Genomic DNA, 14745 nt, shown 5'->3' with positions numbered 1-14745 from the left:
TGTCCATTCGGTTCAACTGCTCCTCCAAGTCCTTTGCTGTCTCTGACAGAATTACGATGTCATCGGCGAACCTCAAAGTTTTTATTTCTTCTCCATGGATTTTAATACCTACTCCGAACCATTCTTTTGTTTCCTTTACTGCTTGCTCAATATACAGATTGAATAGCATCGGAGAGAGGCTACAACCCTGTCTCACTCCCTTCCCAACCACTGCTTCCCTTTCATGTCCCTCGATTCTTATAACTGCCATCTGGTTTCTGTACAAATTGTAAATAGCCTTTCGCTTCCTGTATTTTACCTCTTCCACCGTCAGAATTTGAAAGAGAGTGTTCCAGTCAACATTGTCAAAAGCTTTCTCTAAGTCTACAAATGCTAGAAACGTAGGTTTGACTTTCCTTAATCTTTCTTCTTAGATAAGTCGTAGGGTCTGTATTGCCTCACGTGTTCCAACATTTCTACGGAATCCAAACTGATCTCCCCCAAGGTCGGCTTCTACCAGTTTTTCCATTCGTCTGTAAAGAATTCGCGTTAGTATTTTGCAGCTGTGACTTATTAAACTTATAGTTCGGTAATTTTCACATCTGTCAACACGTGCATTCTTGGGACTGTAATTATTATATTCTTCTTGAAGTCTGAGGGTATTTCGCCTGTCTCATACATCTTGCTCACCAGATGGTAGAGTTTTGTCACGACTGGCTCTCCCAAGGCTGTCAGTAGTTCTAATGGAATGTTGTCTACTCCCAGGGCCTTGTTTCGACTAAGGTCTTTCAGTGCTCTGTCAAACTCTTCACGCAGTATCATATCTGCTATTTCATCTTCATCTACATCCTCTTCCATTTCCATAATATTGTCCTCAAGAACATCGCCCTTGTATAGACCCTCTATATACTCCTTCCACCTTTCTGCTTTCCCTTCTTTGCTTATAACTGGGTTTCCATCTGAGCTCTTGATATTCATGCAAGTGGTTCTCTTTTCTCCAAAGGTCTCTTCAATTTTCCTGTAGGCAGTATCTATCTTACCCCTAGTGAGATAAGCCTCTACATCCTTACATTTGTCCTCTAGCCATCCCTGCTTAGCCATTTTGCACTTCCTGTCGATCTCATTTTTGAGACGTTTGTATTCCCTTTTGCCTGCTTCACTTACTGCATTTTTGTATTTTCTCCTTTCATCAATTAAATCCAGTATCTCTTCTGTTACCCAAGGATTTCTACTAGCCCTCGTCTTTTTACCTACTTGATCCTCTGCTGCCTTCACTATTTCATTCCTCAAAGCTACCCATTCTTCTTCTACTGTATTTCTTTCCCCCATTCCTGTCAATTGTTCCCTTATGCTCTCCCTGAAACTCTGTACAACCTCTGGTTTAGTCAGTTTATCCAGGTCCCATCTTCTTAAATTCCCACCTTTTTGCAGGTTTTTCAGTTTTAATCTACAGTTCATAACCAATAGATTGTGGCCAGAGACCACATCTGCCCCTGGAAATGTCTTACAATTTAAAACCTGGTTCCTAAATCTCTGTCTTACCATTATATATTCTATCTGAAACCTTCTAGTATCTCCAGGGTTCTTCCCTGTGTACATCCTTCTTTCACGATTCTTGAACCAAGTGTTAGTTATGATTAAGTTATGCTCTGCGCAAAATTCTACCAGGCGGCTTCCTCTTTCATTTCTTAGCCCCAATCCATATTCACCTACTATGTTTCCTTCTCTTCCTTTTCCTACTGTTGAATTCCAGTCACCCATGACTATTTAATTTTCGTCTCCCTTCACTATCTGAATAATGTCTTTTGTCTCATCATACATTTCATCGATTTCTTCATCATCTGCAGAGCTAGTTGGTATATAAACTTGTACCACTGTAGTAGGCGTGGGCTTCGTATCTATATTGGCCACAATAATGCGTTCACTATGCTGTTTGTAGTAGCTTACCCGGACTCCTATTTTTTTATTCATTATTAAACCTACTCCTGCATTACCCCTATTTGATTTTGTATTTATAACCCTGTATTCACCTGACCAAAAGTCTTGTTCCTGCTGCCACCGAACTTCACTAATTCCCACTATATCTAACTTTAACCTATCCATTTCCCTTTTTAAATTTTCTAACCTACCTGCCCAATTAAGGGATCTGACATTCCACGCTCTGCTCCATAGAATGCCAGTTTTCTTTCTCCTGATAACAACGTCCTCCTGAGTAGTCCCTGCCCAAAGATCTACATGGGGGACTATTTTACCTCCGGAATATTTTACCCAAGAGGACGCCATCATCATTTAATCATAGCCCTCAGGATAAATTACTTCTGTAGTTTCCCCTTGCTTTCAGCCGTTTGCGGTACCACAACAGCAAGGCCGTTTTGGTTAATATGGTATTCAGATTGTTCCCATACTGCTAGCAAGCTTGTCTTGAGTTACAGCATCTGCATCTATTGTTATGCAATGTCTCAGTTCATTCATTCTTGTTGGTAATGGGGGCACTGTTTAGCTTTTATAAACCTCCACAAGAAATAATCACATGCAGTCGGTTCCAGTGACCCTGGTGGCCAATAATGTAAGGCTGAATCATTGGGTCCAGTGCGACCAATCCTTTATTTCCCCCTTTATTGTAATTTCATTCCCCTGCCCCATATGGGCAGGGGAGGGCTGGATGCAGCACAGTCCACCACTCTTCGGCCAGTTGGCTTTACAAAAATACAGAAGGCTGATTACATAAAAAATGAGGGATGAAAAGGGTGATATAAAAACACATTAAATTGAGATGATTGGAGTTAAAATATACACTAAGATGAGGACATGCACTGGGGGACAGTTAAAAAGACGACATAAAGTTAAAAGAACACAGCTGGCAAACCAAAGTGTCGGCCACAGGATAAAAACACACAGATCACAACACTTAAAAAACCACAAATGACGGAGCACTCATGAAGTATAAAAAACCGCTGGTAGGGACCTGCTGAGGGACTAGAGGCTGTACAGGAGGAAAAATGAGGGGAGGAAGCTACAGGGGTGGGCCGGGGGGGGGGGGGGGGAAGGGGGGCCCGATCCATCGTTTAGTAATCCTTTGATTTAAAAATTCCCACACTTCCAGATGCCAGTGTGGTAGTGCCCCATCCTGTTAGTAAATGAAGTCATTCGAATCAATCTCCGACTGTGGGAAAAGAAAGTTGTCAAGCATATCGAGATATGTTCCTCCTGTAACAGTGTTCTCAGCAAAGAAAAATTGACCATACACCTTTTCTCTCTGCTAGAAATGAAGTGGGCACACACTGCTGCTACATAGTGGGAACCATGTAAAACTCAAGAGTTTGCTCTTTCCAACAGCATGCACATATCTCAGATAACATAATAGTTATGATTTTTTTTAGTCAGCTGATTCTTTTTGTCACACCACGTAATTTGTAAACGTTACTGCTGGGATGTGTTTCATAAACGCCATGTGCAGACAGATTCCACTTTTTGACCAACGATTCAAAGTTTCGTAAATTTCACATTCATCTACAAAAAATTTTTCATTACATTCGATTAATAAATAATGCATTAGTTGTCAGTACCCACGCGGATCCTCTATGACCTGATTCCTTCCCCCCATCCGCTCCTTGTTCTCGAACATATCCGCATCCTGTACACCTCCCACCAACTTCATCCCCCTCATCACCTGGTTGCTCCTCTCCTCTCCAACCCTACCCTCTGCCGCACCTTCACCGTTGAGTCCCCCGTACCCTCCAGCTCTATACCCTTCGTCTCCTTTCTGAACGTGGCTTCCGTCAACTCCCCCCTCCCGAATGATGCCCTCTCTCCCTCTATTTATCCCTCCTATCAACTCTGAACCTCACTTCCTCCTCCCTCCCTCTGTCCTTTTTCTGGGCTCCCCCCACCTTCCATCCTGTTTTTCCCTACCTACCCTCTCTCTGACTCCCTTCTCTCCCTCAAGTCCTTTTGCTTTCCCCTCCACTGCCTTCCCCAATCCTTTCTGCGTCTGGCCTGCCCCCCTTTTTTTCTATGTCCTCTCCCCCCGCTCCTCCCCCCTTTTCCTCTTCTCCCTCTTCCCCCCCCCCCCCCTATCAGTCCAGATCCTCCCCCTCACCCCCATCTGCCGCCGTGTCGCCTCTATAGTGCTGTTTACACTGAATGTTCAGTGTTGTGCATCCCCTGTCAGTGTTGCGAACAGCCACCATGCTGTCCCTAGTTGTGTTTTTTATCTCATGCGAACAGAAACCAGATGGTCACCATGTTTTTCTTTTGTAATTGTGCCTGTCTACTTACCATGTGTCTTCATCTGCATCATCAATGCTGTATTTTTATACCTACTTTAAATTCCACAACTTTCCGCCATTTTACAGTTTTTTACAAAGTCACTGTTTTATCACATGTTTTTATTGTTTGTTTATATTCTCATTATGTTTTTCAACTTTTCTGTAGGCCATCAAGGGGCCTATTATGCTGCTGCCAGCCCGCCTGCCCCTCGCGGGGGGGGGGGGGGGGGGGGGGGGGGGGGGGGGGGGGGATTGAAATCAATAAATAAAAAGTTGTCTGTAAAACTCTCGTGCATGAATATGTCAACATATTAAGTGATTTACGATCCATCTCAGGTGGAATTATTTCTGCGAGTGCCGCCACCGACTTGTGTTAAGTACAAAACGCGAGTAATATTGCCAGCAGTACCGCGAACTACCGACGCTGCCTACACCTCACCGCTCCTCACCCCTCAGCAGCCATAATGGAGCCAAGGCCGTTCCAACAGACACCGGGCCAGTCGTCAACTTATCATGGCCAGACAGTAGGATGTATTGGTGCTGCATATTGAAAGAAAGCTGAAGAAAAAATACATAGGGATAGTACACTTTTACAGGACTGGACTCACATTTTATTGGTAAAAATGAAAGTGAACCATAAGGCGAAGTTGCGGTTCAAAACGGTAACAATGAACAGTGTAGCCCTGTAAGTGTAGATGAAATTACAGTTCTAAATGGCAAACAGAATGCAGAAGTTCTAAATTTCAGAGTTTCGAAAGGTTTTCAAGAATCTCTAAAGCAGAGGATTTTCGTGTTCCCGGTGATACCCCATCTTACTGGGAAAACAATGACCAGAATTGGGCCGGCCGGGATGGCCAAATGGTTCTAGGCGCTACAGTCTGGAACTGCGCGACAGCTAGGTTCGAATCCTGCCTTGGGCATGGATGTGTGTGATGTCTTTAGGTTAGTTAGATTTAAGTAGTTCTAAGTTCTAGGGGACTGATGACCTCAGAAGTTAAGTCCTATAGTGCTCAGAGCCGTTTGAACCATTTTGAAGCAGAATTGGATTATTTGGTCAAAAATGGTATTGATCAAAACAAAAATGTTTATTTTTCTATGTCCTGACGGCGATGCGCCGACGTACCTCGGCGATTTTGCAGCAAAAAATTGTTTCAGGGGGTTTTGGTGAAATGGGAAATTATTAATGTGAATATCTTGTATATTTTCCTAGGCATGAATAGTTGTTCTGCACATGTTGCAAATTATTCGGTGGTGCTCTCAATTTGCAACATCTGGTTTCAGTGATTGGATCGCTCAACATGAAAATTCTACCTCTCACAGAGACTGCTTTTTAACATTGAAAAACAGAGCAAACAAGATGAATAGAACTGACAGACAGTTGCTCACCCAGCATGAACATGAAGTTACATAATAAAGAAATGTGCTAAAAGGCATTGGTTCTACAGTTAAGGTTCTAGCTTCTAGGGATCTAGTGTTTCGTGGCGACGAGGAGGCATTTAGCTCTGTGAAAAATTGAAATTTTGTGATTTGTCTGTAATTAACTGCGGAGTATGATTTGTTTTTGGCTGACCAAATAGCAAGGTTTGGTAGCCCTGCAAAAAGATTTATTTCATACTTGTCACCAAAACTTATGAAGATTTGATATATCTTATGGGGAGGTCAGTAACCCAAAAAATATTAAATGAAATTTTTTCTTCTAAATATTTTTCAGTGTTAGTAGATTCTACACTAGCTATATCCCATAACGACCAGTTAAGTATAATAATTAGGTACATAAATGATTATGGACACTCGGGTGAAAGACTCTTGTGTTTATAAAAAGTGCAGGTCACAATGGAGAGAAGGATTCTGAAACAGTTTTGAATTTTTTGGAACTACATGTTCTGAAATTTGTCAACTGTAGAGGTCAGTCATATGACAATGGACTGTCACAAAAAATTTTAAGATAAACAGTATATACAATTCTGTACAGTAAATGGCATAACACCCTTGATAAATATAGACTATGAACAGAAGTCATTTGCTAATTAAGGCAGAATATTCAAAATTTCTGGGTGTGTGTATTGATGAGAAATTCAATTGGAATAAACATATAGATGATCTGTTGAAATGGCTAGGTTCAGCTACTTGTACTATTAGGGTCATTGCAAATTTTGGTGACAAACATACCAGTAAATTAGCCTACTATGCCTATTTTCATTCACTGCTTCCATATGGCATCATATTTTGGGGTAACTCATCATTAAGAGAAGAAGTGTGCACCTGAGGATGCTTGTAAGAGTTTCATTGCAGACTGGAAAGCTATGTTTTCTGCTTTAAGACCTATTTCAGAAAATGAGAGAGGTAGAGTTAGATTTGAACTGGAAGGTTTTCTTAGAATGTTAAGTAGTATTGAGATAACTTTCATGACATCAATGTGCAATAGTCTCGAAAACCAATGAAAAAGCTACAAGCTGAAGATGTAGACATTTCTTCTTCTGCTGAAATGTATGACTCTCTTGCAATTTTTTTGGCTGATCTTTGGAACATCTTTTCCAATTCAAAAGGATTCAACTGAAAAGAATCTTAAGGAGATCATGAATTCAGAATCAGTTCCACACCTTTCAGCTCCTGAGAATCATAAAAGAAAATGTCACATTAAACACAAGAGATTCTTTGACGAATCATCAGACCTAGAAGATGAACACAAATGTCCTGAAGCAGAAAGAGGAAAAGATTGTGTAGGGATCTAGAGAAGAATGAAAACGTATGCTGAGATTATACAGACTCTTCAGTATGACCTACAAGGAGAGTTAATGTCTGTAGAGAATATAAGTTAAGATTTTCATTTCTTCGAATACCACCAAACAAGAAGGTGTTCAACTTTATGATGTCGCAGAGAAACGTATAGCCAGCTATCATTTTGATATAGAGCACAACACTGGTGAAGCACATATACATATTAGAAGATATCTGCTGTCTATGAAGGAAGAAGATGGTGACAAGTTGTCCTCTATTCCATTTCTTTGCAGAATGTTAGTGAAAAAAAAAAAAGAAAGAAAGGTAATGTCTGTCCAAATGTATATGCAGCACTTAAGATTTACAACTGTACTTGAGCAACAAAGTATTCAGCTGAAAGGCTCTTTTCATTTTAACCCAGATTAAGAACTACTTGTGTACAACAGAAAATCAGGAACAACTGGTCAGTCTTGGAGTACTAGATATAGAATCAGGTACGACAGTCAGATTGGACTTTGCAGACATGATAAATGAATTCGCAAAAATAAAAGTGAGAAAGAAATTGTTTCTCTAAATTTGCTATATTTTGGAAAAGTTTAGTTTATTGGTATTGTATATTGTATTTGGGACTGACTAAATTTCACATTTCAGTGAAATGATTTTGGCATAGGTTATTAAACTGTAATAATTTTCTTTATATTTTTATCATATATTGTGTCCAATTTTGATGTTTCTGTGGTAACTTCTCTGTAAAAGGGGGCACTGAACTGTAGTAGTTATTTTATTACTTTTGAATATTTAAGATGCACTTGTGATTTGTGTTATATATTACTTAAATATTTTAGAAAAGTTTAGAACTGAAGTTAATGACTACACAATTTTACTGTAATCCATAAACGAATAGCAGTGCTGAAGTTTAGGAATGGGGGGTGGAAAATAAATTACTGCACAGATGCAGCACACACCCTAAATACAGCCCTGCCTATTCCTCTCATGCCTTTCCCTAATAACTTCATTCCCTACTATTTCCTTAACTAAATTCTCACTGTTATTTAGCTACATTACCTCATCTACATTTATATCAATATAAACTCTCTCTTCCTTCTCATATCTTTCAAAATCACTTTCTTCACTATTATCTACATAATTACCTTCATCTTCATTAGTATCCCTAATTACAACTGATTGCCCTCCTGGCATTGCATCAATAGGTTGTTGCTGCCCAATATCATCACTCATACAGTCATCTGCTTGTACTGCAGATAAGCTCCATAGATCAGAATCATTACGTTCATTATCATTCTTCTTCACTTTCTGTCCTACTATAAAATTCAGGTAAAGCCCCAATATCTAGCTCTGGATCTCTTTCTTTTTATCATTTTCATTTTCCAAAGAATTGCTAGTGCTCATTGTGTCTTAAATTTTTTTCTGAAACTCTAACATGCTCACTTGATAGGGTGATAGTCTCTTCCATTCTCAGGTATTGTTATTGAATTTCCCCCTCCTAGTCTAATTAAAATTGGAGGTCTCATAGTACTTTGGTCCACTTGCTTCAAAACTGCAGACCCTCCCTGAGGTGACATGGAGTTTTCCTGTCCATTCCCACTATTGTCTTGCCCCCAGTTTGAATGTGTTCCATTTCCCCCATCCCATCTTCTATTCCGGTTGTCAATGAAGTAACCAAGTAATACATGAAACCGATCTAAGGAACACAAATATGCCTTTATTGATAAACCTCTGAACAATAACAGAAATAAGCCCCTCGTAACTCCATCTGTAACGAGACAAAAGAATCATACAGAAGGTGCAACATAAGTAATACACAGAACAACTGATGTGAGTGGTAGTAACCAAAAGAACACAGGGAGTGTGAGTCAGCTCTACTCTGCACGCATATAGGTGTGAGTTAATGATAGATAGCGTAGTAGAGACTGCTTCATGTGTACACTTCCTACAGGCGGCCTCTAGTGACCAGCCCGCGCTGATACAGTTGGTGGTTCATTTAAGTACACAAGCACAGCAACACTACACTCAGTGCACACAAACTCAGATGCCCAGGCAGAGGAGGAGATACTGGTGACAACCATTGGTTCCAGAGCGGCAGCAGCCGGTGCCAAAAGCGAGGGTGGGACAATGTGCCAGGTGGGCACAGGAGCAGAGGGCCAGAATGTGTGGAGATGTGGCCCTGAGGGTGGTGTCCCTGTGTGGCACCCGACAACAACACTAGGGAGGAGGGTGCCATTGCCATCTCTGCATAGTCATCAGCTGTCAGGTACCAGTGCATAGGAGATGATGGCTGAGGTGATGGTGGCAAGCGGACAGGTGGACGCGACCTGACCGTAGCAGCAGGCTATGGCAAAGGACCCGAGGCCAGAGATGGACTGGCACTGGAAAGCTGAAACCCCAGGGTGCTTCCCGTGGAGGAGGCAGTCAAAGGAATGGGGGCACCTCCACAGCAGGTGAAGAGAGACTTGTGGCAGAGTGGACTGTGGCAACAGGGGCTGCATCTGCAAATTGGTAACTTTCACTGGTGAGTGAGGGCACAACTGATCGAATTGGTGTGTCACGAGCTTGTTGGCCGTACAGACATCACAAAGATGGCATCTCTGGTAGTGGCCGGTATCCACTTGGGCCAGTGACCGAACCCTCGTGTCCACGCTGATGATCCTGGTGCAAAGAGGCTCAACAAAACCAACTGTGGCAGGTGCGGTGCAACCTGCAGAAGGTGGAGGAGTATGCTTGGCTGCTGGCCATGAAACAACTCAGCCGGACAGTGCTCCTCCATAGCATGAAGCAATAGATGCTCTGAAAACAGAGACAGGCGTCATCTGGTGGAGAAGAAACTAAGGTACAAGACGGCTCTCAATAGAAAACACACACAAAAGCGGTGAATTGTGACCTCAGCCAACATTAACATACACCGGAGAATGTAAGGAAACTGGGAAAATGCAACTACGACCAAGAGACAATAGAAATTCAAGAAGGGATCCGCAAAATGTACATCAATGCATTCCCATTGCTGGCTTAGAATGGGCCAAGGGGGCAGAGATAACTTAAGAGCTGCCTGTTGTCAGGCATACTGCTCAAAAGCTGCAACAAAACGGACAATTTCCCCTTCAATCCCTGGTCAAAAAACATGTCTCATAGCGAACAGTTTACTGCATGAAACTCCCCAATGACCCTGGTGGAGAAGGCATAGAACCTTGGGCCATAGCACTGTGGGAAAGACTACTCTGGGTGAGTGGTCTTCTGTGGACAACAGCAAAACACTGTCAAAATCAGAGAGGCGATACTGTAATGAAAAATAGTTGTCCAGGGGGTCAGAATCCCAAGCCAACTGTTTATCTGGCCAGCCCTGTGGAACAAACCAAACCACCTGGCAGAGAACCAGGCCAGGGGCAATGGCAGCTGCTATGAGCGAGATCATAATTCACGAACTCAGGACTGCGGCCTGCGTTTCAGCATCGAGATGAAGGCAAAGCAATTCTTCATGATCAAAGTCAGGATCAGGACCCATGGGAAGGCAGGACAGTGTGTCTGCAATGGTATGTTTAGATGTAGGTCAAAAATGGATTTCGTAACTATAGTGAGACAAGAACAGAATCCAGTGTTGTGGGCGGTGTGCTGCCTTGTCAGGCAAGGAACTGTTGGGTTAAACAAGAAAACCAAGGGTTTATGGTCAGTAATAAGGTGAAACTTGAAGCCATATGAAATAACATGGAGAGGATGTAGCTAAACAAGGAACTGAGAGTAGTTTGGATTTCAGCATTTGAAAAGAACGTTTGCAGTCCAGAATCCAGCAAATAGGTACATTCTTGTGTAACAAGGGATGCAGCAGGTGGGCCAATGTGGTTGCCCCCAGCAGGAATCTGTGGTACTGTACTATTTTCTGTAAGAAGGCTGAAGCTTCTTCGTGGACAAGGAGCAACACATTGACATAACAGCAGAGATGTGGTCTGCCAAAGGGCAAACCCCATTACACGAGACCTCGGGCCCAAATGAACAATAGAATGTTGAAAAAACTGAGATTTCATGAGGTTACATTAAACCTGCAGACTGTAAGACAGAAACCATAGTGCACAAATTCTTCAAGTGATCCGCCATGGAGGAGCCCATGCCAACAATATCATCCAGATAATTAATGGAACCTGGAACATGCACAATCAGTCAGTCTAAGAATCATTGAAATAGAGACCAAAAGGACTATTCAGAACCAGAACTTGCCAAGACTCTTCGTGCACAGAAACTGGCAGATATGCTTCAGGCAAAACAACTTTAGAAAAGTACTGAACACCCAATATTTTCGCCAATAGCTCCTCCTGGCACTGATTGACTGCTCGTTGACAGCTGTACTGAAGTTGCTACAGAAGTGAAGTTCCCCGATGGCTTCCGAACTACAACCAGTGGTGACGACCATTTACTAGCCATAACAGGATTCACCACCTGTAGAGACTGAAAACAAGCCCAAACCATGGATTTCAAAGAAATATGAACAGAAAAATTCGTAGCACACCCTATGCCTTCCGAAAACAACTCTGAAAACTTCTCACACAGTAGTTCCAATTGAGAAACGGTACCTGATCGGACACAAGGCGAACTGCATCAGTGATATAAAATCCAACACTGGCATCAGCAACTACCAAAAATCTAATGGAACAAACCACTGACCTATGAAAGAGAGATGCCGTAAATTGTCCCAATAGTGCAGTGTCTGGTTTGTTATAACTTCTGTATGATCAGTGTCAACGACAGTGAGCCAAAATTAACATAGGTTTGAGTATTCAATAACATCACTGCAATGCCTGTGTCGACATGTAGCTGGAGCACATAGCAAAAAATACTTAACTCAATAAACAACTGTATGATCAGTGTCAATGGCAGTGAGCCAAAATTAACATAGGTTTGAGAATTCAATAATATCACTGCAATACCTGTGTCGACATGTAGCCGGAGCACGTAGCAAAAAATACTTAACTCAATAAACAACCTGGGAAAAGTAACAAGCATTGGAGTCACAGATTTCCTGAGAGTACTGTGGCAGATGACACATGGAGGTGATGTGGCCTTTCTTCCGGCAAGCATTGCCAGTAGCTCAGTGCTTAGAGCACACCGAACATTCATGCTTCTCAAAACAGAAAGAACAAGATGGAAACAGAGGACGCTGATGCTGGCATTGTGGCGGTCCCAGCTGCTTGGGCCAGCTTTGGTCTGCTCAGTGCTGGGACTGCATATTTATCACTACAACTTCCGCTTCTTCGTGCAAGCCATCTGTTGTCCTAGTGGGCACATCTTGTGACACTACTGCAACATTGCTCCACGCTTCAATTTGGTCATGGCGCAAGTTGCCAGTATATGGCGTGCGGCAGGACAGACACCATGATGTGTGTACACTTCCTATGGGCGGCCTATAGCGATCAGTCCGCGCTGACACCGTTGTCAGCTGATTTAAGTACACACGCCCATCGACACTACACTCGGCACACTCACACTCAGACACACAAGAATACAGCAGTCTTCATTTCTTTCCCACTGTCTCTGTCTTGTATTCACATTATAGTCTCTTCCAACGTTATTCTGCTTTTGAACCCCCTGCCCCAGATCATTGCATTCTTGGTTATAGTTATGGCCTACATTTCTATCTACAACCCTGTCCAATAATTCAACATATTTTAAAAATAAGTTAAGAGAATCATCTGGCCCGTGGATTAACTACCACTGTAACTTTTGAGGTAATCTCCACTTAAGAGCATCAGTTTCTGTCATCTCATCAAAAACTGTCTAAATGACCTAATTTCATTCTACAGAAATCTTTCATAGAACCATTCCTTTATTTTTAAATAAGACAATTTAAAAATTCACTTTTAATACCGGCATCTTCTGATTCTGACCGGAATTTAGCTAAAAACTTTTTTCAAAGTCCTGGAATTAAGTCCACTGACCAAATGTAAGGTTTGCCCATTACAAAGCTTCTCCCTCAGGATTTTTTGACAAACTTTAGTTTTAAATTGTCTATCGTACTAGACACAAAACTGCCTTTACAATCATGTACAAAGTCAACAGGGTGCAAATATGGTCATTGGGGAAGCTTTCAACTTTTAAGTTAGACCACATAACACTACTGTTAACTTCATATTTTTAGTAACTCATTTTTCCAGTATTTCTTCTACTTTTTGATCTAAGACTTGTACATTATTACCATACCTACAATCTTTTTCACATAATTAATCTTGTGATATAAAATTGATATTTGTCCCATTCTTTCCATACTTAAATTAGTAATCTTATCTATTACAGTTTTCTGACCAATCTATAGTTACTTGATGGCTTTGTTATAATTTGAAATATCATTAACCAATTTTTTTTCTAAAACTGCAACCTTGTTTTCAACATTTTCTACTCTTTTATCTGTTTTCTGTATACTTGCTTCCACCTGTTATTGAGTTCTAAGATTTGGTTGAGTAGTTCTGTTTTTATGAACCATTTCATTCCCCCCACTCTAGATTCTGCAGCTTCTAATTGTGGGTTTTGCTGTCATAATTTGCTTTCATGCCAGTTTGCATGTTCGATGATTGATCAATGTTTTTCTTCATATTAACTTACATTTATGTTGATTTTTCTAAAATTATTTGTAAAATATCCCACTGGTCAGGTTTATAATCCACTTGTTCATCAGTACCACTTCTGAAAACATTTTGGCTTGCATGTGCCACACTCCACCCTCTGCTACAGCGTGTTTTTTTGCTTCACCAGTTTCACTTAACTATATTGGTTAGCACTTTCCCCTACAATATGACAGTTTTTAAAATTATAGAGTACTTTCCTTCCATAGCCTGGTGCAGTCATCACTGGACTTATTTTCATTTATTTTCGTCCATTCGTAATCTGTGTTTACCTATGGCTCCTTTGTAGTTTCAAAATGCAAACTCTGTGGTTTTCAGTATGTTTATTCCATGGTTCTTCTCAGCAAAATAGCCCATTCATTTGTATGGTCAACAAAATAAGTGGATGTTTTGAAAACTGATAGACTCCAGCTACAACATTGTTTATCTCTGACAATGTTCACCGTTTGATGATGCTATTTACCTTTGTTAATTTATAATTCAAAAATAATACCACAACTTTAAAAATGTGTATTTAATGAAAGAAACATAATATAACCTTCTGTTATACATCATTACAAAGAGTATTTAAAAAGGTTTTTTTTCACTCAAAAACAAGTTCAGAGATGTTCAATATGGCCCCCTCCAGACACTCGAGCAATATCAACCCGGTACTCCAACTCGTTCCACACTGTCTGTAGCATATCAGGCGTAACAGTTTCTAACATCTCCAGATACTGTAGTCGGCCGTCCAGAACTTTTCCCTTTGCACAAATACCCATTCTCTGTAAACTGTTTATACCAACGTTTAATACACCACCTATCAGGAGGTTTAACACCATACTTCGTTCGAAATGCACACTGAACAACTGTCGTCAATTCACTTCTGCCGTACTCAATAACACAAAAAGCTTTCTGTTGAGCGGTCGCCATCTTAGCATCAACTGACACTGACGCCTAGTCAACAGCGCCTCAAGCGAACAAATGTACAACTAAATGAAACTTTATAGCTCCCTTAATTCGCCGACAGATAGTGCTTAGCTCTGCCTTTTGTCGTTGCAGAGTTTTAAATTCATAAAGTTGTGGTATTCTTTTGGAATCACCCTGTATTTTGTTGGTACAGGAAACAAACCACACACTGGTGTAATACCATGTATTAATTATAAGTCCAAACTAAGAGC

General features: G+C 41.2%; 1 protein-coding gene across 1 annotated transcript in view; it reads right to left on the bottom strand.

Moving 5' to 3' along the window:
* Positions 1-6821: 6821 nt before the first annotated feature.
* The window catches only part of LOC126153086 (uncharacterized), an 87369-nt gene continuing 79445 nt past the window's right edge, over positions 6822-14745 (bottom strand). The window contains exons 8-9 of the mRNA XM_049916047.1: positions 8031-8287; positions 6822-6857 (exon numbers count right to left, since the gene is read on the bottom strand). Of these exons, the coding sequence (XP_049772004.1) occupies positions 6822-6857; positions 8031-8287 (293 nt within the window). The remainder of the gene's footprint in view (positions 6858-8030; positions 8288-14745) is intronic.

This window comes from Schistocerca cancellata, chromosome 2 (genome assembly GCF_023864275.1).
Source record: "Schistocerca cancellata isolate TAMUIC-IGC-003103 chromosome 2, iqSchCanc2.1, whole genome shotgun sequence".
Lineage (NCBI taxonomy): Eukaryota > Metazoa > Arthropoda > Insecta > Orthoptera > Acrididae > Schistocerca > Schistocerca cancellata.
The sequence above is the reverse complement of the archived record's forward strand: the minus strand, read 5'-3'. Positions and strand labels throughout refer to the sequence as shown.